Raw genomic sequence first — 23287 nt, forward strand, 5'->3', positions numbered from 1 at the left:
AGAAGAAGATGAATCAAATCAAGACAATCAAAATTTCTTGTTCAAACGCACAAGTTTTTTTACCAAAATTATTTGTAAGTAAACTTATAAACACCAACTTGAGGGGGAGTGTTAAGAGACACCCACACATGTAAGGATGCCATGGCTAATAAATAAGGAGAACTTTCATAAAGATGACATAAACTTGTAATTATACAAACTGGTGTATGTCATCTTATGTATTTTTTCTTTTGAAATATGTAACCCTGAAGTCATTGTCGTCATTGCAAACACATTCATACAACTATAAATGCAACCTCAAGGCATAGGGTAGAACATTTAAGCCTCTTCCTCTTGATTCAAATTTATCCCTACACCTCTCTCCCACGAACTAGAGTTCATGCGACTTATCGAGACTGAGACCATAGAGATGCGTACAACTGTATGACAACGACCATAGCAATGATGCAATTAAAAATGTAAATGAATTTCATATTCTCTCTCAATCGTATAGAGCCAAATTTTCTGTCCTGGTTTTCGGATTGCTGAGAAAGCCCCTTGGACACGATTGCTGATTTCTTAATCCCAGTTTGTTTAGAATCTGAGTGCCTCGGTAGGCAATAGGTAGAGTTATCATGCCATAAAATCCGAAAACCTCTCGACCCCTCTTACTATACTAAATATATCGATAGAAAACTCATTTTTCTATCTACTTTTCCCATTTTGGGAACACAATAAATAAAGATGAAAATTTTCTCAGCCCCTAAAACTAACATAAATGTGAAAAATTGAAGTTAATTAAATCTTTTACTGTGCAATTTTCTTATCATCTTCTATTGGAACAAATAGACCCATAACTTGCATACAATGATTTTCCTACTTAGGTCCATTTGGAATAAGAAATCCACTCCCTGAGCTGGCAGAAGGGCACAAGGATGTAAGAAAACAGTAAGGATAGTCCCATGTTAAAATATATACCGACAGCAGAAACCTATCAGACCCTGCATGGCTGCATCCATGGAATCTGCTCAATTCATATTGGCAGTTAACATTCTCATTGTAAAACAACAATTTCTATTCAAATCCAGATGGGTAGCATGAGCAAGCCAATACAACGTAACCACAACACTTTTCGGCCTTCAGAAATGAACCACTGACCCTGGCCAGCCTTGAAGAAATGAGCAAGCCAATAAGAGCTCACATCTCCAAAAACGCTTAGATTCAACCACTGACCCTGCTAGTTCACCTGCAGTGACACTGCCAAAATTTTCTTTATAACTTTACATACGAGAATGAAATCCATATCAAAAACTTTAAACAAGGGTACCGGAGATCTGAGACAGTAACGTATATGTTGCAATATAGACTATTGCGCAATGAAAAGAGGCAGTCATCTCTCAGAAAATGACCACAGCCACTCATTCATGAGGTAAGGGTATTCTTCAGCCATTACTATCCAAAATGAATACAGGAAACAGGTTCATGATGAAATTTGGCGTTTACAGTTACATGTTGTGTACAGTTTAGTTTACAATCTCACTCAATAGAAGTTGATGTCTTCCTCACGAGTATTGACAAAGAATAGTCTATGGAAAGTATACAAATAGTCATTCAATTTTCTTATCCACGGATCAAGTCCTGATGTGGAATATACGGTATGTCAGGACACTAAAGCTGCATGTGTTGTAACTATTACAAGCTTCCTTACTCGATTTGGAGATTTTCCATCATCATACCTGGTTAGAACTCTTAGAATCACCTTGGGTGCCCCTTGCTGGTCCTGCCACCACCTGTGGAAGAGTTTCCTATGAACTCAGCTTAAATGACAAGAAACAATTCTGCAGTAGATTTTTGTGCAATGACAACTAACCAGATGGGCAGATGTCTCTATACCACTTCCATGCATCTGAAGGTATTCTTCATAACTCTGGATTTACAAAACAGGAGTTTTATATGAGGCATTTTAATAGCTTTTTGACAAGTACCATTATCAAATTCTATGTTCCATAATTACACCTACAAGTTATCTAATTCTAACATGTCCACACAAGATGTTAACTCGACATGTTGATCTCTACTAGACTGAAAAATGGTTGGTACCCCACTAAACTCAGAACTTTGTCATGAACCTATAAATAGCCCAACTTAGTCCGAGTAGAACATAACCATGTACACATTCTGCCATGTTACACATGGTTCCCAGGAGCTACAAAGTTTTTCACGTTGGAGATGATGAAAAGAAACATGAAGCACAGTCATATCAAACTGAACTCAGTTTAGCTATAATCTGACACGATCTGGAACCAGGCCCTTCAATCTTCAGGCAACAGACATCAGATATGCACCTCAATTTTCCTTTGTAATCCACTCCAAAATCAAGAGCTCGGGATCAAAGTTCAGAATCAAAAGTTGAATTTAACATCTCAATAGCAGAGGGTATACTATTCACTAAAAACATTAAGTGAGAACAACATCACTCCATTTTTTTTTTTTTTTTCTGATACATGCATGTGAAACAAAATAGACCATGACTTCCAGTACATGACCATTTTTTAGTACACAATTTCTAATCAAGCTTGTACCGTATGCAGTTATCTTCACTCTCCCATGGCTGTTTGTATTATTTTCATTAAATAGTGGAAATTTCTCTTCGCTCTCCCCATGGAAGTAGGCAATACTAGCTGAACAACGTATTATGTATCTCTCATGGTGGTGATGTTATTTTGCTTTATTTTGATACTTTCTGCATCAATTTCTTTATTATTTGTCTTTGCATTTATTACTAGTATGGTTTTGAGTGATCTTGGGTGGAAGAGAAGCCCTATACTTATACCTTAGTCATTTGTTTCCATTAACTCTCTATTAAATATCTCTATTACTTCGATATGAAGTACCTTTTAAATGCAATGCTAATGAAGCAAGTACACCTCCATTTCATGTGCTACATTCAGATGTTTGGTGTCTAGTGTTGTACTACTAATTAGGACTTTGTTATGATCTTGGGGTTAAGTACTTGACTTTTCGCTACCTAACAGGCCGGTCTTTTGGGTAGTATTGGCTAGGTGCTTAACATTTGGTATCAAAGCAGGCACCCACATCGCGAGTTTGAATCCCAGAGGGGGCGACCTAGAGGCCAGATTAAAATTACTGGTAGTCTCAAAAGGTGAGTCGGGCTAGTGTCGCTAGAGTGGGCCGCCGAGGACGTTGGTTCATAACGGGAGTATTTTTATGATCCTGGGGTTAAGTACTTGGTTTTCCGCTACCTAACAGGTTGGTCTTTTGGGTAGTATTGGCTAGGTGCTTACCATTGTTATGATCCTGGTATTAAGTAGAATGAATTCCACTTCTTTTGAATCACGTCAGTTCATTCACTTAGGCAAAAAACGGGGAATCTTGATTCGGAACTTTTTTCTGAATCATTCACATGAAGCGAGGGACGCGCGTTTCTCCCTCCCCCCCCATCGGCCTTCCTCCCTCAAATTTTTTTTTCTCTTCTCCCTCTCGGCCTCCCTCTCCTCTCCCTCTTGACCTTCGTCGTAGAGCACAGGAGGCCGAGCCTCTATCGCAAGCCTCTCGGCTTCCCGACCTCTCTTCTCTCTCGGCCTCTCGGCGTACCGTCGGAGCGCCGTTGCCCGTCAACCCGCCGTAGTCTCCTACCGCTAAGGAAGACGAAGTTTAATTTTTCCTAAGTTAGGAAAAATTAAACCAACATCATAAAAAAGTAATCTATATTTTTTATTTATAAAATAATTATTTTTATTTATTCAATATATTTATTTTATAATTACTGTATTAAATTAATGATTTAATAGTCAAAATTAATTTTTTTAAATAAATATTTGATAAATTGTTTTGGTTTAATTATCCCATTGCTATAATTAATTAAACCAATGGTTTTTAATTTTGTGACAATATATTATTAATTAATAATACATAAAAATATATATTATGTTATTTATAAAATAATATATATTTATTTATTATATTAATTTTTTATTACTATATTAAATTAGTGGTTTTTAATGTTAAAATATATCTTATGTTATTAAAAAATAATTTATTTATTTATTATATTCACTTATGTTATTTTTTACTTTTATTTATTTATTTTTAATAATTTATTCTAGTCACATGTAATTATTGTATTAATTTATAATAAACTATAATCATTAAGTAATATAATATAGTTTTTCATTAATTAGGATATTAATATATTTTAATACTACACGTTAAATCACTTATAAGTGTAGTAACCATGTTTATTTTGGTTAATTATCTGTTTAGGTATATGTTCTATTTAAGTATATTATAAAAGGTTACTCATTCTCTTGTTTATATCATACTTTTCATTTGGGGGCACTAACACTGGAATCTGTTTTCCAGTGCACTTGAACGCATCTACACTAACACCCAAGGATGAGTTGAAGTTGAATCAATTCATTTAAGATGTATTGAATTCTTCACTTCATTTCAAGTTCATTGTGGACTAACCCCCCCTAATGTAATGAAGAATGAATTTGAATGAGTTTAATGGGCGAACTCACATTCTTCCTTGGACTTCAAGCCATGTTAACCAAAAATGGAATTTTCATAAATCAATATAAGTACACCAAAGGATTGCTTAAGAGATTCAATATTGAAAATTTAAAGTCAATCAGCAAACCCATGAGTTCATCTTTAAAGCTTGATTTAGACAACTCAAGTATGGCCATAGACCAAAAACTTTATAGAAGTATGACTGGCTCCCTACTTTATTTATCGGCTAATACATAACATATCATGTTTTCGGTATGCATATGTGCAAGATTTCAATCTGATCCTAGAGAATCTCACTTAGTAGCCGTGAAAAGTATTTTTCAATATCCACTTAGAACACCAACCTTGGGACTTTGGTACTCTTAACTCCTCTACAATAGACCGAGTAGGTTACTTTGATGCTGATTTTGCCAGATGCAAAGTTGACAAAAAGAGTAGGATTGGTAGCTATCAATTACTTGGAAATATATTTTTTTCTTGGTTTTCCAAGAAGCAACATTTAGTTGCATTATCTACCATCGAAGTTGAACAATAGCTGCTGGAAATTGTTGAGCACAACTTCTATGGATGAGACAACAACTATAGGATTAGGGTTTAGAGCGAAATGAAATTCCAATCCATTGTGACAGCATGAGTGCCTTAAGCTTAAGCAAGAACCCGATTCACCACTCTTGATCAAAACACATCGAAATCAAATATCATTTTATCTAAGAGCTAGTTCAAACCAAGGTAATTAGAGTAGAATTTGTTCCAAGTAAAAATCAAGTAGCTAACATTTTCACAAGTCATTAGGACTTAATCGGTTTGCTACGCTTCGAGGAGAACTAGGCATGTTCGACCCACCTTCGTCTATGTTAAGTTGGGTCTAAGGCCTATCCCAAAATGACTAGACCACTTAGGAAACCTCTTTCCCAACTAATAAACTCAAGATCTTTGTAATCACTAATTCATGTGGGACTATTCCTTAACACTCCCCCTCCCGTGTAGACCCTCTTTTGTGGCTCTACAAGTGGATAATTTAGGAGTAGGTAGTTTAGGTGTAGGCCCTCTTTTTTGTGGCTCTACAAGTAGATAGTTTAGGTGTAGGCCCTCTTTTTGTGGCTCTACAAGTAGATAGTTTTTAGGTGCATGCCCACATATGAGTACCTAAAAAGGTATCAGAGTGGGTACTCATACGTAGATAGTCTTTATTAGTAGGAAAGAGGTTTCCTAAGTTGGCTAGTCATTTTGGGATAGGGCCTTGGACCCAACTTAACAGTCTAAATAGCTAAATACATATCATGCTAAAGCATAACATCCCATATAATTCATCTATGAGAGTGAATTGAAGCCAAAAGATCACTTTTATTGCATAAGGTATGATTGGTCATTACTTGGCAATGACCGATCAATGCACTGACATAATCGATCAACTTAAAACAATTGATCGATCAATCACGGCAAGAACAAATAATATGAAGGGTTTTAAGCAACGTTTCAAACATTTCTCTCATTCCAAACTCTTCCATTATGTCACCCTAGGCTTCTCTACTCCCAATCTCCAGTTTCCTCGCCAATTTTCTTCGATTTTCTCAAATCCCATCTGTCCAAAGCCCTCAAAAACAAAATCTAGCCTTGAAGTTCAGTCTTTTCATCTTTTTGGGTCCTCCTATTTCGTTTTTGGCACTCAAATCAGAAATTTAAGATGGTGAGGACAAAAAAGAACAGCAAGGAAGGATCTTCCTCCATGGGAAGAAGAATATTGTGAGGAAATGCCAAATTGGAGAGATCATTTTAGGTTGAAGAGCCAAAGAAGTGAGTATTTGAAGTCTTTTTCCTTAAAGAGTATGGTAGAGCCCACCAGGCTCAATCTCAGATTCTATGGAAGGGAGTTAATGGGTTTTGAAGAGGCCTTTAGGCCATATATGAATTCATTCGAGTGCTAAATTTCCCAAGTTATCCCACATTGGTGAAAGTGTTCTATACTAACTTGGAAATAGAAGAAACTTCAACTGGAACCTCAAATCACTTCCTATGTGAAGAAGACACCCATTGCTATCTACTACGGTGATATCAATGAGATTTTGGGAATCTCCACCGACGGCCTCAAAAAGTACATCAAGGAAAGTGGCCACAAGACCTGCAATTAGACTACCCACCAAATATTCAAGACCCAATTTCACTAGTCCTTGGGCAGACAGTTGGGTGTACATAAGTGATCAAGATCAAGGATCTCAGTATGGAACTCAGATCTTTTATAAAAATTGTGACCCATATTCAGGAAGGGCATACTTTCTCAGCTGACTACGACGGACATGTTTTGGTTGTGGGGGATCACACCACATCTAGATGAACTTCGGGTACGTCATGGGCTATAGGATGTCAAATATAGCATGAAGCACTCAAGCAGATCGGTGGCTATTCGGGCAACAGATCACCTCCATCCTCTGTCATTTCAGGGTTGACTTCACTGATGAAGAAAGTGTGGATATTACGAAAAAGATGAGCATCATTAAAATAATATGGGTTCCCAAGGACACCATTAGGAAAACCCCGAAGACTCAGAAGACGAGCCATGCCCGGATCGGTCTCAACGAGAGCAGTATGAATTTGTCAAGACGAAGAGAACTTACACCTCCTCCTCATTCGACCGACTCAAGAGGCTAGAGGAAGTCGTAGAAGAACTCAAGGCTAGGCAACAAGAGCTAAAAGAGGGACAACTTGAGCTTCGGTCCCTTCTTCACACTGTTCTCGGCCACCTAGCGAACCCTCCACCGAAGTATTAGGTTGACCTAGAGCTGATTCTTGTAACCATTTTGCTTATTTTTACATAATCAACTCAAATTTTATATTTAATTGCCTATTCATGAAATGCATTGCCTAGAGCCACCTTTTGCTTATGACAAAAAAAGGGAAAAAGAATGAAAAAACAAACTATGTCTAAAACTAAAAAGCTCAAATCTTATATACATAGATTCAAGGGGAGTTAACAATAAAATTGAATTCAATCACTTGAATCATTTTTAACGCTCCTAACACATATGATGTATGTACCTTAACTTCTCAATTACAATGTACATGGAATTATATCCCTAGATCCGCTAATCACTTAGAGGACAAACAGGCTAAAACAGGTGTTTTTCTCCAACATCTTGTTGTGGAGGAAGGTCCTGTTTAGTTAGGTTTGTATCTCTGTCTCTCAGTAATATACTTTCACACTTTTCCTCAAAAAAAAAAAAAAATTTATAGTTTTTCTATGTAAAATTTTGTCATCATAAAAAAAGGGGATATTGTTGACCTAGAGTTGATTTGCATTTATAAGTTGATGAGAACAAAACTTAATAGTGCCAACAATTGTAAATCTAGTACTTCAGATGTTTTTCCTTCAAGAGATAAAAATCAAAGTCTTTGCAAAAGAATCGACATATGCATCTCAAGACCTCGAGCTCTATCAATGTGTCAAGTCATCTTGAAGATGCATCACCAAGTCAAAAAATAAAGAATGGAAGATTAGAATTCAAGTTATATAGAAAATCTTGAGAACTCTATGTAAAAAGGCAGCCTCAAAACTTCAAGTTTGAAGTACAAATGATAATTTTGAGCTTTAAGGCATATTTCATTCACATGTTTTACCGATGCATATCAAAGTTTTAAACATGTTAGAATCACTTAGAGTAGATTTTGTCATGCTTTGAAGCCTAAATTAGAAAACTAGCTTTGGCATGATTGATCATTACTTGCCAATGATCGATCATCTAGAATGCAACATGGCTAGAAATATAAAGCACGATTGATCAATCACTCGAGTGATTGATCGATCAGACAAAACTTTTTCCAAAATGCGTAATAAAGCATGATTAGTCATTCTCACTTGATCGATCATACCTATAGTATTGCGTGATCGTGGGTACAGTATTGATCGATCAAACAAAAGTATGCCAAAGAGGGACACAAAGAATGATATATCATACACAATTCATTGACCGATCATACTTTGTTGTCCATAGTCAGAGTATAAATGTATGATCGATCGGTCAGGGTGGATGATCGATCAAATTAAGTTTTCTAATAAGTCAAACATGCATTGATCGATCAATTAGCCTAAGGTTTGACATAAATATAATCATTATACATGATTGATCGATCATTGAGTCCTCAACTTTTTGTAAACGGCTAGTTTGGATCGAAAAAGTTATAAACACCCCTCCAACCGTGCCTTACAGATATTATTGAGTATGTATTTTGTAAACCAAGTACATTCAAAATTAATCCTACTTGAAATTCAATTCAAAACCACTTTTACAAGAAAAAGTACCAGAAACCTTGCAAAATTTCTTATCTCTGAAAGTTTCTCCTTGCATCACTTTACATCAAGCTCCAAATTCATTCCGATTCGTACTCTAAAGTAGAATGCTTGGAAATCTCAAAAGAGAAGGTTGCCTCTCCACCAAACTCAAAGGTGTAAGCTTTTTTTTTTTCTTTTTTACTTTTATCTTTTACTTCATAGGTTGATCTAGAACCTTTAATTCTAGATAAAAGAGGTTGCTAGAGCTAGAATCTAGCTTATAAATCTCAAGAGAGATTATTGTGATTCGTGTATTTGAATATACACGTTGCTTAAAAGTCTGGAATCTCTTTTGCGTAAATTCTAGCGAATTAGTGGAATTTCCCAAGCAAATGGTTCTTGGGCGGTGAATACCACTAGGGGAACATCGGTAACAAAACATCATTGTATTAATTTGTGGTGTGTATTTTTACATTTCATATTTGCTTTAATTTTAAATTGGCAGACTTAATTTTAATTTGAAATAACTCAATTTACCCCCCTCTTGAGAAGCCACCTACGCTAACAACTCGTATTTGTTAATGAGTTGTTTCTATGTAGAGCTTGAAATTTGCTTAGTACAATGCCATTATTATTTCACGATGTTCTTCCTAGACTACTACATCTTTAGACTATATGGCTGGGCCAGTTTCCACTCTTTAATGAGGCTTTTGAACTGAGTAGAGTCAAGTTTTCTCCTAGGTTAAAGATAGAAATTTTCAAGATATTTCATACAAATGCTACATGCTACCAGCAAGTATTTGCCATTCCAAACAGCACAACATTCTAAGTCACATTTGCTTCATGCAATTCAATATTGAGCTCGTGACCAATGTATCTTTCCTTAGCCATTTTTAATTCAGATTGGTAGCTAGTGGTAGATCTGTAAGGTGCCTGCACAAATCTATATGGATTAGAAACTGCTTCACCATTTTAGACTGAACAAGACAATTGGAAATACCCATGGGAACTTTTACAATATTTGTTTTCACTTTGGTCATAGAATGACCAGTTCCTTTGGAAATGGGGGGAAAAAATGTGACTTTAATTTTTATTTTTTTTAAAAGTGACTTATTGGAAACTTATGGGTCTCTGAAGTTTTATTCTAGGAATTTTTGGGAGCTTTCTAAAATTCTTTGGGGTTTCTAGGCCTATTCGAATTTCTTGCAATTTTTGAAAAATCTGGGCCTTTTTTGTAGTTTTCACAAGTCCTCTAGGGTTTCTCGGACTTTAATGTTCCAGGAAGTCTGGGAACTTATTGTTTAGTTTCTTGAGAAACCATTGTTCAGGAAACAGGTTTCCTAGGCTGGGGACTTCCAAATCTTGTCTTCAACCTCAGGCTATTCCAAACACTACGGATGTCAGTTTGGAAAAACACTCCCTGACATAACAAGATGATTAGGAGAGGGAGAAGATGTTGACTTCCTTAGGTAGGGTTTTGTTGAATCAACCCAACTGGGTTTGATTTGCAATTTTTTAGGATCATCCAAGAGCTCTGTGACAGACTTCTTTTCAGAGAAACTTCTTCAGAAGAGTGTTTAAGTAATGAAAGCAAAGATACACAGCCTATAAACCCTTTATGACACCAATACTATAGAAGGGAAACAATAACAAAGCACTTATCTGCTCTGATACCATGTTAATTCTAGAGCCCCATGAGATCAATATTTTGATAGCAAGAGGAGAAGAACAGGAGGAGAGAGAGAAAGAGAGGTTGATTTCTTGGCCACCCTTATTCATAAATTCATAAAGAGTTTACACCTAATGAATAGTCTAATAGAACTCAATACCTTACAAAACAGAATCCTAGTTTACATCAAACTTTATTTTTTTATTCCCTCCTGTACTCGAACAGCTAGTTGTTGGATTTTTCAAATTTTTCCCCACGACTTCATCCATATCATTTTCAGCTTCACTTTGCTTGACAGCACCCGCATATTTTGTTCAATGGTTGCAAATAGATCCTTGTGGGAAATTTCTGCTTCTTGATACCTATTCTAAACATCCTAACATGTGCTTCCTCCAATTCCATAAGCATCAAGTTGAGAAAGGTCTCAAAATTATCAGAAATGTGTGCATAAAAACAAGAATGGTTTAAGAAAAAATTGGAAGTTTCACTAGTTTAAATCAATATAGCTGGAATGGACTAATCTCATCTCAACAATTGCATTGCCAACACTACTAGATAAGAGCCAAATGAATGCCTCAAAAAGGACAGAATGGTAACAGAAATAAGATTTCCTTACCATATCAAGAAAATCTTCCTCAGATAGTGAATCAGGATGGCTTCTCTCACCAAAGCGCAGAACTGAATCTCTTGTTATTTGGCTGCTCATAGGACTGGCAGATAGTCTAATCTGTTCCTCCAAATTGGATGGCAAATTTTCAAGGAAAAAAACTCTTTGAGATCTCCCATCCATTAACTGAGTGTTTTGTGCATCAGTTAGAACAGGTTGTTGGAAAAATGCAGAAGGATGAAGCAAACGCCCCTGTGTCCATTGATTATGGAAAGGATATAAAGATACATTATCTTCATCATGGACTGAAGGCTGGTATTCTTGGAAAGGTCTATTAAGTAGAAAGTTGTCCCCAAACTCATTAGCCCTGCATTAAGGCAAATTCAAACTTATGCTTGAGATGATGTAGAGAGAAATAATTAAAAAAAATAATAAAAAAACAAATAGAGATGTTATTCTAGTACCTCTTCAGCTTTTCATCTTCATCAATAAGCTGACAAAGAGCATTGCCAATGTCCTGAGGTAATTCCTGGAATTCAAAATAATTAATTGTTGAAGATAATGAATATAGCAGTTCACCAATTATAGTTCTGTTACAAGTCAAAGTTTATAAGCAGAAAGTATTCCCTATGCAGTTTCTTAGTGGAGTAGAGTTAAATGTAAAACTTCTAGCAGTTTTTCTATTTTAAGTCTGTTCCAAACTCAAGACCTATTCTGAGTAATTTCTGAGACTTATTCTAGGAACATCAAAGCCAGTTAGCTCTAGGAGTCCTATTTCTCCCTGTTTTGAGTATTGTACAATTTTTACTATAAGATTACAGCACTCCTAATCACACTAAAACTTTCACCACTAAACAGTTATATCTGAGAAGTCAACTAGTCACTGAAAAATCAGCTTGAAAGGCCTTTTTTCTTTTTCTTTTTCTTTTTTTTTTCTAGTAAGGAGGAAATCTGAGATTTTAGAAAGCAAGAACTCCCTTAGGAGTGATATGGGAAGGAACAGCAACATTACAGAAAAAGAGAAAAGGGAGGCCAAGAAAGCAGAAACCAAACAAAAAGAAACCAAAGAAGAAGATCACTGAGGGGGGAGCCTCTATCAGACAATAAGTTCTTTGAAGGTCCACTTCTAGTGAAGGAATCAGCTAATCAGTCGACACTTCAAGGCATGTAAATCCAAGCGATGCAGACAGATGCACTGATGTTGTTAAAGAAACATGCAAATGGCTTATTCTTACCCAATGCTCAACTGGCAACAACTGCCGAACAACCATCAAGAATGAGTGTGTTATCGTATCCAATTTGATATGTATTTGTATCTATGAATTATGATAGGGGAAGTGGGGAGGGCATTACTGTAATTTTCTGTAGCTTATAACTTTAGAATCTATATGTGTAACGAGAAGAAATCGAGGCATCAAAAATGAAAAATCGATCTCTGGTTATTACCTTCGTTCCGAGAAATTAATAAGTAATCCTTCGACGCTTTCGGTGCTCTCAGAGGTGAGTTTATCTTCCCCCTCTTTCTCAGTTCGTCGGATCTCGGATCTAGGTTCTGGGTTTGTAGTGGATTTCGAAGGGTCTTGTGGTGTCATATGGGTCTTGCAGTGGATTTCGGAGGTTCCTCTGTGAGTTATCTTCCCCCTCTTTCTCAATTCATCAGATCTCGGATCTAGGTTCTCGGTTCACGGTTCTCGATTTGCAGTGGATTTCGGAGGGTTTTGCAGGGTCATCTGGGTTTTGCAATGGATTTCGGAGGTTCCTATCTCGGATTTTTTGGTTGTTGAGGTTCTCATTTCGGAGGCTCTATCTTGGATTTGTGGTTGTTATTGCTGAGACATAGCAGAGAGGTTGGATTTTTTTTTGGTTGTTCATTTTGCTGTTGCTCGTGATTTTGGGATCTGTGTCTGTAGATACGGTAGTTGCAGTTTCTGTCGTGATCTTGATCCTCTTGTTCGCTATACAACGTGTTGGTACCGATAAAGTTGGCTACTCTTTCACTATAGTTCCCTCAAGAATTTCCACTTTCAAGTGCTGTGGAAGATGTTTCTTATCTGTTTCTATGAATTTCTTTCATAGCATTCAGATCTTCGTTAGGGTTTTCTGTTTTGCAATTTTGTGGGTTTCTGTCCAGAGATGTGTCATCTGGATTTTATCATGTCATCTAATAGATTAGACTCGTTCCCTATTCGTTTCACGGGTAAAAATTACACTGCCTGGGAATTTCAGTTTCATTTATTTGTTAAGGGAAAAGAGTTATGGGGTCATATAGATGGGAGTGATCTTGCACCTCGAGAGGCCGAGGCTTTGTCCAAGTGGAAAGTCAAGGATGCTAGGGCCATGACCTGGATCCTTGGCTCCGTTGAGCCTCACTTTGTTCTCAATTTGAGGCCTTATAAAAATGCGGTTAACATGTGGAATTACCTCAACAAGGTTTACCATCAAGACAACACGGCTCGGCATTTTCAATTGGAGTATGAGATGGTTAATTTCACACAAGGAAGTCTCTCCATTGAGGAATATTTTTTTGGTTTTCAAAACCTTTGGGCTGACTATGCAAACATTGTTTATGTTAATGTTCACATTGCAGCTCTCTCTGTTATTCAAGCAATGCATAAAACAAGCAAGAGAGATCAATTCTTGATGAAGCTCTGTTTCAATTTTGAAATTGCACGTTCTAATATGATGAATCGTCATCCTGTACCATCTCTAGATGCTTGTTTCAATGAACTTCTTCGTGAGGAGCAGCATATAGTAACTCAGGCTGGCATGGAATATCGGGCTAATGTTAGTGCCCCTGTTACTGGGGCTTATGCAGCATAGGGGAGGAATAAGGGAAGTGACATGCGTACTATTCAGTGCTTTTGTTGTAAAGTTTTTGGCCATATTGCTCGGGATTGCCCTAAGAAGTTCTGTAACTACTGCAAGTAACAAGGTCATATCATCTCTGCCTGCCCCACTTGACCTGAAAGGAAGCAGGGTACTGTTTATCATGCCTCCATTGGTGCCTCTAGTTCTACTGCATTGCGTACTGCCTCGCCGGTTGTTCCTATTCCTGCCCCTACAACCTCAGCAAACCCGGACATACTCACTCCTGAGATGGTACAACAGATGATCATTTCTACTTTCTCTACTTTTGGACTCTCAGGTAATCATAAAGTTTATTCTAAGTCATGGTATTTTGACTCCGGAGCTTCTAACCATATGACCAATACTATTGTTTCTCTTTCCAATGTCAGAAATTATGATGGAAATCTGAAAATTTAACACCGTTGATGGCAGTTCTCTGCCTATCAGTGCTATTGGTGATCTTTCCTCTTCCTAAACTGATTTTTTTGTGTCTCTTGACCTCTCCACAAATTTTATTTTTGTTGGTCAATCAGTTGATAATAATTGTAATGTCCATTTCTCTCGATCTGGTTGTGTTGTGCAGGATCAAGTGTCAGGGACGATGATCGCGAAGGGGGCCTAAAGTGGGACGACTCTTTCCTCTTTATGTTTTTCCTTCCACTATTAGTCTTAGTTTTCTTTTCCTTTCCTTTGCATGTAATGTTGTTGGTTTTGGACCTAAGATGTGGCATAGACGTCTAGGCCACCCAAACTCTGATGTACTTCGTAAATTATTTAATTCTGGTCTATTGGGAAATAAAGCATGTTTTTTTCTTGATCTTTCTTTTAAATGTCCATCATGCAAACTTGGCAAAAGTATAGTTCTACCTTTTCCTCATCATGCATCTCATGCCATACAATGTTTCGATATTATTCATACTGATGTTTGGGAGATTACACCTGTTGTTTCTCATACGCATTACAAGTACTTTGTTACTTTTATTGATGATTGTAGTCGCTTTACTTGGGTTTACTTCTACGGGCTAAGGCCAATTTTTTTTTAGTTTTTAAGCGTTTTCTAGCGCTTCTTGATACTCAATTCTCTGCCAGCATCAAGGTCTTGCGCTCTGATTCTTGCGGCGAATACATGTCTAATGAGTTTCAAGACTTTCTTCAAAGCCAAGGGATCGTCTCTCAGCGCTATTGTCCTTCAACACCTCAATTTTCAAAAATGGTGTTGCTAAGCGAAAAAATTATCACCATCTTGATGTGGTAAGAACCCTTTTACTTGAATCATCTATTCCTTCTGGTTTTTGGTGTGAAGCGCTTTCTACTTCGGTTCATTTGATCAATTGATTACCTTATCCTACATTACATCATGTTTCTCCCTTCTTTAAGTTGATTGGCCATTCTCCTTCATATTCTGATCTTTGAACATTTGGTTGTGTTTGTTTTGTGCATCTCCCTGCTCATGAACGACATAAACTTATGTTAAGTGTGTTTTTTTTTTATGAAGATGTATTTTATTAAAAGAAAGGAAAAAAGAAAATTACAAAAGCGGAGGGAGCAAATCCCTCACAACGAGAGATTGCAGGAAAGCTCCCTCCTTGGCAAGCACATCTGCTTCCGAATTTGCAGATCTCGGAATGTGAGACCAAATACAAGAAAAAGAAGATACAATATCCAAAATCTCCTCGAATATGTCCCAGTGCCTCCATGGGGGAGAGGAATTGCGCTGGCACCAACCAATCACCACCTTTGAGTCCCTTTCAATGTGAATAGGTCCTCTACATTTGTCTTTAAACACCCACAATCCGTTAAGAAGGCCATGTAACTCAACCGGCGTTGAGTCGGAAATGCCTAAAGGACCAGCATAAGAAAAACATTGATTCCCAGAAGAGTTTGAAATGACGTCCCCAAATCCCGCGATCCCGGGATTACCAAGAGAAGATCCATCAAAGTTCAGTTTTAGGTAGCCTGTTTCTGGACGGGTCCATTCCTGCATAACTGGGATTTTGGCTCCAATGTGCATCCTCACCAAATTGCTCCAGTTGTCTCGAATGTCAGTGCCTTTAAAAGAGGAGAGGGGTTTTTTTGTCAATATCCAGGTTGATATTTTTCTTGGTTATGTTATACCTCAAAAGGGTTATGTTTGCTATGATCCACATGCTCGTCGTATACGTGTTTCTAGGAATGTGGTTTTCTTTGACAATCAATATTTTTTTCCATCTCATGTTGAGCCACCATCTGAACCTTTATCTCTTCTGCCTAGCTTTTATGATTCTCCGACAATTGTGGAAAGGTTCAAACCTGGTTTTGTGTATGGAAGACGTAGTAGACATGAGTCTGGTTCCACTTCCCTTGTACCCCCTCACGATCTTGTCCTGGCGCCTGCTCCTACTCCTGCTCCAACTTCCACCACTTTTCGCCAGTCTACTCGCCCTTCTTGACCCCCTCATTGGTATGGTTTCTCCTCCACCGTCTCTCTTGTCGCTACTTTATCCTCTATTTCCATTCCCACTAGCTACAAACAAGCCATGGAACATGAGTGTTGGCAGAATGCAATACAAACAGAACTTCGAGCACTTGAGGAGAGTCACACTTGAAATATTGTTCCTTGCCCCCCTACAATTAAGCCTCTTGGGAGTAAATGGGTTTTCTCTCTAAAACTTCGCTCTGATGGCTCTTTGGATCGGTACAAAGCTCGCCTAGTAGCTCTGGGCAACAAACAGGAATATGTGAATGTTTATGAGGATACATTTGCTCCTGTTGCCAAAATGACCGTAGTTCGAACTATCTTAGCTATTGCTGCTTCTTGGTCGTGGCAACTGCATCAGATGAATGTGAAGAACGTCTTTCTTCATGGTGATCTTCAAGAAGAGATCTACATGAAGCTTCCCTATGGTATGACTACTTCTTCTCCTCATGGTATCTGTAAGCTAAGGCGTTCTCTATATGGACTCAAGCAAGCTCCCCGGGCTTGGTTTGAGAAGTTTCGTAGTACGATTCTTACCTTCAGGTTTACACAAAGTCAGTATGACTCTTCTCTCTTCTTCCACAAGTCGGCATCGGGTATAGTCCTTCTCTTGGTTTATGTGGATGATACTATCATTACTGGCACTAACTGTGGTTTGATTACTAAGGTTTAGCAGTTGTTGCATGCCACTTTCCATATGAAAGATCTTGGCCAAGTCACATACTTCTTAGGATTAGAAGTCCATCATCAGGCCAATGGTATTTTCTTAAACCAACATCAGTATATTCAAGATATTATTACCTTGGCTGGTTTGGAGGACACTTCTTCTGTTGATATTCCTATGGAGGTAAATGTCAAATACAGGAAAGATGAAAGGGGCCTTCTAGATGACCCTACTCTCTATCGGCGCCTGGTCGGGAGTCTCATCTACTTGACCACTACTCGCCTTGATATTTCCTATGCCGTTCATCAGGTTAGTCAGTTTATGTCCTCTCCTCGTCATCTCCATATTGATGCAATTCGACGCATCATCCGCTATCTTCGAGGTTATTCTTTCCTATAGGCTCACTCTCTTCAACTTATTGCTTATAGTGATGCTGATTGGGCTGGGTGTCCGGATACACGTCGATCTACTACGGGTTGGTGTATGTTTTTAGGTGATGCCTTAATTTCTTGGAGATCTAAGAAACAAGATCGTGTTTCTAAATCCTCTACTAAGGCCGAGTACCGTGCCATGTCTACTGCTTGTTCTGAGATTGTATGGCTACGCGGTCTTCTTGAGGAGTTTGAGTTCCCTCAGACTACTTCTACCCCTCTTCATGCTGATAACACTAGTGCTATTCAGATTACCACCAACCCTGTTTTCCATGAATGCACCCAGCACATTGAGGTTGATTGTCATTCTATCCGAGATACCTTGGATAGTCGGGTGATATCTCTTCCTTACGTTTTTTCAAATCTCCAAGTGGCCGATGTCTTCACCAAAGCAATGACTCGACAGCGGCATCAATTTTTGGTTGGCAAATTGTTGTTGGTTGACTTACCAGCATCAATTTGAGGGGGGATGTTATCGTATTCAATTTGATATGTATTTGTATTTATGAATTATAACAGGGGGAAGTGGGAAGGGCATTACTGTAATTTTTTATAGCTTATAACTTAAGAATCTATATATGTATATGTGTAACGGGAAGAAATCGGGGCATCAAAAATAAAAAATTGATCTCTTGTAATTACCTTCGTTCGGAGAAATTAATTGATAGAGTGAAGATAAGTGCTCAACAAAAGCCTAAGGCCATGACACGATGCAAGTCAAATTTCTGCAGCTCATTGCAAGCCAAACTCGCAGCATCAGACACTAGGCCACAGATGCAAAAGTGCAATGCCAAAAAATGTGATCCTCAAGCTCAATAACAATATCGAAAAACGTACAATTAGCATTCCCTACAATTTGACACCTACGAATCTTAAATTTTTAAACACACTAGAGAAAAAATCATACCTTAGGAGCAAGACTCAACCAATCTAATGCAGAGCTTGATTGACAATAATACTCTGGAAAATATCAGAATAAAGAAACCAAGAAAATCCCAGACAATCCAAATTTCTACACCAACTCATCCTCACCATGATTTTACATGCACCATGTTGAAGTTAAGATTTTTTTTTTTTTTTTGACAAATAAGTTAAGAGTATTTGGTAATTATATGTATGTAAAATTGTCCCTTCTAGGTTACATATAAATGTCATGGAGTAGTATGATGTATTTAGATCCCTTAATTCCTTTATTTTCTGAGTTTAGTTGACGTCTACAAGTATGCAGGTCTAGAGGGGTATTTCAGTCTGTTGCTGCAATCTTTCACTTAAGTGTGAGATAATATAAGGATTAGAGGTCAAGTTCAGACCCTAACGAGCTACTGCTCTCTCTCTTTCCTTCATCTTCTCTGGTGCCTAAGATACACAAAAGGGAAGAGTTTTTCATCTATTCTCTATTGACTTTCAAGGTTAGGTTTTTTCTTCTTCCGTTTGTTTGGCCAGTTGGTTCATGGCTCTGTGTGCTGCATAAGCAGTCTACTCATTGTTAGTCATGTCTAGGGCAGTGTAACTGCCCTTTTGGGTTTCCTGTGCCAGAGCAGACTCCTCAGTCTGTTCCTTTATTGGGTGTGTGCGACTCCTAGTTAAGGTGTTTTTGTTCTAAAGTGTGCTCGTGGGTGTGAAGCGGCTTCCCCTTCTCTTTGTTTATGCTGCTGACCTAAATTTTGATGTTGGTTTGTCCCAATTACTGTCTTGTATTGCTGCCACCCCCAATTTACTGCTGTCGTGTGTCTGCTGTCCCCACATCTTAATTGCTTCTAGTTAACTCTAGTTGATTCTATTGACTGTGCAGAATTGAAATTGTTATGAAACCCATCTTTTGTTCTTTTAAAATGGTGCTGAATTTTATTAAGACAAAAGCTCAAACAAGCAGATTACATGGGGGGAAGCCTTCCCAAACAATGAGAGATTGCAAGGAGGTTCCAAATTGTGCCAATTTATCAGCCAAAGAATTGGCTGATCTAGGAATGAGATTCCAATTACAAAGAATAGATGACACAATGTCAGCAATACAATCAGTGATGGGCCAGTGGTGCCTAGGGGGGGATCTATCTTTAGAACACCAACTAATGACAGTCTTTGAGTCTCCCTCAATAACCAGCTTACCATGGAGACGTTCCTTGAAGATTCGGAGGCCGAATAGAAGAGCACTCACTTTAGCAGTATTTGAATCAGCAATGCCCACCGGCCCAACGTAAGATAGAATAGGGTCTCCATTACTACCTCAGAAAACACCACTTGCTCTAGTAGGCCCAAGACAACCAATAGCACTGCCATCAGAATTGAGTTTGATGCAGTCGCAAAGGGGAGGATCCCATATGGCCATAACTGAAGTCCTACAAGGGCCTATCATATGAGCGATTAAACTCCAGTTTTCCCGAAGGGAAACACCCGATAGAGAGGCAAACTCCTTCCTGGTATGAAACCAGCTCGAGATAAGGCCCACAGCATGTGAAGCCGTATTGTCTGGGGTGCTAGCTTAGGAGTTGAATCTCCAGTTTTCGCTCAAGCCATAGGCACCATGGGAGATGCGCAAGCCAAGAAAATTAACTTGCCCAACCGAGGAAGGCGGATCCCCATAACCATCTCATAGGTGCCGAAGAGGTCCTGGTTGGAGTTCAATCTTCTGAAAAATCTCCATCCAGACTTGCCAAGAGTTATGAAATCCATTTCATAGCTCTAGAGAACTCACATGGGTTGAGGAGGAAGCTAGATGAATAAAGCAGGATTGGCCATACACAACCACAATAAGATCAAGCCTTAAAGTAGAGTGTAAGTGAAAGTTTATTTTGGGGAAGTGTTTGAATTTATGTAGGAGAGGTCAATGTAAGGCTTGAGGAGAAGTCCTTTTGCCCCACAAAGCCACACATGAGTTAAGGGAGAGTGTCTAGATTCAATGTATTTAGGAGGTAGAGTAGAGCACAAGTCAGTGGGCATCCAAACAAATAATCCCACATAGAGAAGAGAGTAGTAGTTACTTAGTCAGTCAGTCTATATAATACAAGCTCTCTAAATCTTTGAAATCAATCAACTGTAAAGTTCCTATAATCTTACTTCAATTAACGCAAGGCGTCAAACCAACGACTTAGATGTCAAGAGGTGGTTAACCCTCGATTAATAGAGTATTTATTCGGTGCATCGAGTCTCACTAGTTCAAGTGATCCATTGAGGAGAGAAAGTCTGGCAATGATAAGAGTCCTTGGTTCTTTCCGGTGTTCCATTAATTATTATTGGCCTTTATTCATTCACTAGCTTAGCCACCCTTCCACCCTATATAGTCTATACCTTAACACCCCTTCCCTAATCCATGAGTCCCTTCACTTCCTCCCATCCCAACTACGTCACCCTTACCCATCATCAAGTTCCCACAAGTCCAATCTAACCATAGTTACAAATTCTAGTTCCTCTTGAACTCTTCTTATACATCTAGCTTAGGGTAGGAAGTGTAGTGTGGTAAGGTTAGCAAACTCCTTTCTAGACTCACTTTCCTATCTAAACTAGTCTTCTCTTAGACTTGCACATCCACTAGAGTCTACCCCAACTCCCACTTACCCAAACAAGAGTCCTAGTTTCCCTTCCTTTCTTTCCAAAGCAACTCACCACTTGCTAAATCTAGTCTCCCTCTAATACACAAACCCTAATCTCCTTTCTTTCCTATTCAAACCTCTTTTCTCCTTGAGAACTCCACTCATCTCTAGAAGTTTCCTACCTTGTCCTTAAGCCTCTCTAGTCCATAAATTCCCAACCTCTTACAGCCTTGAGTCTCACGAGTCTTTCTCCAATCCATTCTCTCTCTCTCTCTCTCTCTCTCTCTCTCTCTCGAGTCTCCCTCAATCCCCAGGCCAATCCCAACTCTCTCTAGATCCCCTCCACTTGCCTTAACTCCAAAAACTACCTATCCTACCTTCTTCCCTAAATCCTAAACTACTAAACCAAAACCTAAAAACCCATCTCTCACCTCTCCCTCTCATCCCCCAAGCTTAAAAAACTTGAAAAAGGCAGAGAGCAATACTCCTTTGCATTAATCTCTCTATAACTCCCTAATTACATGTTATAAAAGAGTGAAAATTCACATAACTACCATATGAAACAGAAGACTTTCCTACTCTAGAGAGGTAATCTAAGAGAGGTAAAATGATCATAATACCCTTTACAAATAATTCAATAGTCCTACTTAAGACAGCATATATATCAAAAAGCCTCAACATGTTGCAAATATTCTCAAACTCTCGCTTTCCCAACGCCTTGACATGTCACCAAATTAGTCATCAAACTTAACATAAAGAGTTACTACTACACCACTCATTATAGCATCACAAATGAAGTGGCAATCAACCTCAACAGGCTTGTTTCTTTCATGGAATAGAAGATTACTAGTAATGAAGATGGTAACCTGGCTGTCATAATGCATGACCAGTGACCCCTTAGTGGAGAACCCAAATTCTGCCAAAACCAATATCACTCATACAAGTTCATTGATAACACGAGCCATTGCTCAATAGTGTGCCTCTGTAATAGAACAAGCCACTAGATTTTGTTTCTTGTTGTTCTAGATGATTAAGTGTCCTCCAACAAACACACGATGTCTAATGCTTAACTTCCAATCCAACTTAGACCCTTCATAATCAACATAAGAATATCCCGTAATCTACAAATGATCATGAGACTCATAGAGCCTTTTCCTGATGCTTCCTCTAGATACTTCAATATTCTTTTTGCAGCCTCCAAATAAATCTGCATAGGGTTCTCCATGAATTAGCTAATCATACTCACAACAAATAAGATGTTCAACCAAGCTATAGTTGCATAGACAATTGTCCCACAAGTCATCAATACATAGTTTTATCCTTGAGTACTGCACCATAATCATCACAAGTCCGAGTCAGAGCAATCAACTTAGGCAAGTCAATCCAACTCACTCGATTGACCCAAAAATCTAGACCTAAGTCAGGTTCCAATTCCAAGTCGAAAAACCTTGAGTCAACCCGATTTGCCCAATCTGACCTAGAAAACTTTTAACTCTAAAGTAAAAAGTCCAACTTCCATCAGCAAAGAGACAAAAAACAGAATTGAGTTGATTTCTTATAGCACTGAAAGACTTGGAAATTTAGTCACTACAAACAAGTTATTAATTCACACTTCTAACCAAAATTTTACTAAACAACCACTTATAACACAAAATCTAATTGATCATACAAAAGCTTGAGCCCATTAATTGCTTTCTATAAACTTGATGCATTTTCATTTTCAATCAAAATAAACTTGAGACATTTTTTTGAATGTTGTGAAATCTTCATTGCACTTCAAATCGCACAAGAAATTGTGTACACAAAACAGATTACAAATAAAAATCAAACAATAAAAGGGAAAAAAAATACAGTTAAATGACTGGACTTAAAATCCCTACTAGTTGTTGCAATTCTTTGTCCTCCTTTGCTAACTGATCTACCATTGAACTTGTTGAGGATGGGATGTGCTCCCATGAGCATTGTTTTTCCAGTAATGTCATCAGTAATTTGAAGGAAATTTGTGTTGATCTTCCAAGGTGGCTTGGACTTTCCCATCCCCGATGCAATTTGTAATGTTGACGGCCCTTCACAGGGAAGGAACGACTTGAATAGGGGGCTTGTCAAATGAAGACCTTCGACGGTAAACAAAGCAAGCACTCCCCTATCACGCAAGGGGCTTGGCTTGATTAAAATAATTATATTATATCTTGACTCTTGCTTCCGTAGACATCTATTTAGGAGTTGCAAGGTCATATTCCTCACTGGGACGTTCCTTTATTTTTGGGTGGTGAATTTAACATCTGTTTGAAAGAAACAGATCTGATTG

At 38.1% G+C, this 23287-nt stretch overlaps 1 protein-coding gene across 5 annotated transcripts in view; it reads right to left on the reverse strand.

The window, feature by feature from the left end:
* Positions 1 to 1441: 1441 nt before the first annotated feature.
* The window catches only part of LOC137934672 (uncharacterized), a 28940-nt gene continuing 7094 nt past the window's right edge, over positions 1442 to 23287 (reverse strand). For 4 of the 5 annotated variants that reach the window (XM_068779137.1, XM_068779138.1, XM_068779140.1 and 1 more), the window contains 4 exons: positions 11520 to 11584; positions 11065 to 11422; positions 1850 to 1906; positions 1442 to 1769 (listed from right to left, as the gene is read on the reverse strand). In XM_068779137.1, coding sequence (XP_068635238.1) covers positions 1710 to 1769; positions 1850 to 1906; positions 11065 to 11422; positions 11520 to 11584 — 540 coding nt within the window. In that variant the 3' untranslated portion in view covers positions 1442 to 1709. The remainder of the gene's footprint in view (positions 1770 to 1849; positions 1907 to 11064; positions 11423 to 11519; positions 11585 to 23287) is intronic. The other variant, XM_068779141.1, reaches the window with a different exon arrangement.

The sequence above is a fragment of the Aristolochia californica genome, unplaced genomic scaffold (genome assembly GCF_029961685.1).
Source record: "Aristolochia californica isolate CCGP_79_NKW_82.1479 unplaced genomic scaffold, dmAriCali1.0.hap1 SCAF_6, whole genome shotgun sequence".
In the NCBI taxonomy this organism is placed as follows: domain Eukaryota; kingdom Viridiplantae; phylum Streptophyta; class Magnoliopsida; order Piperales; family Aristolochiaceae; genus Aristolochia; species Aristolochia californica.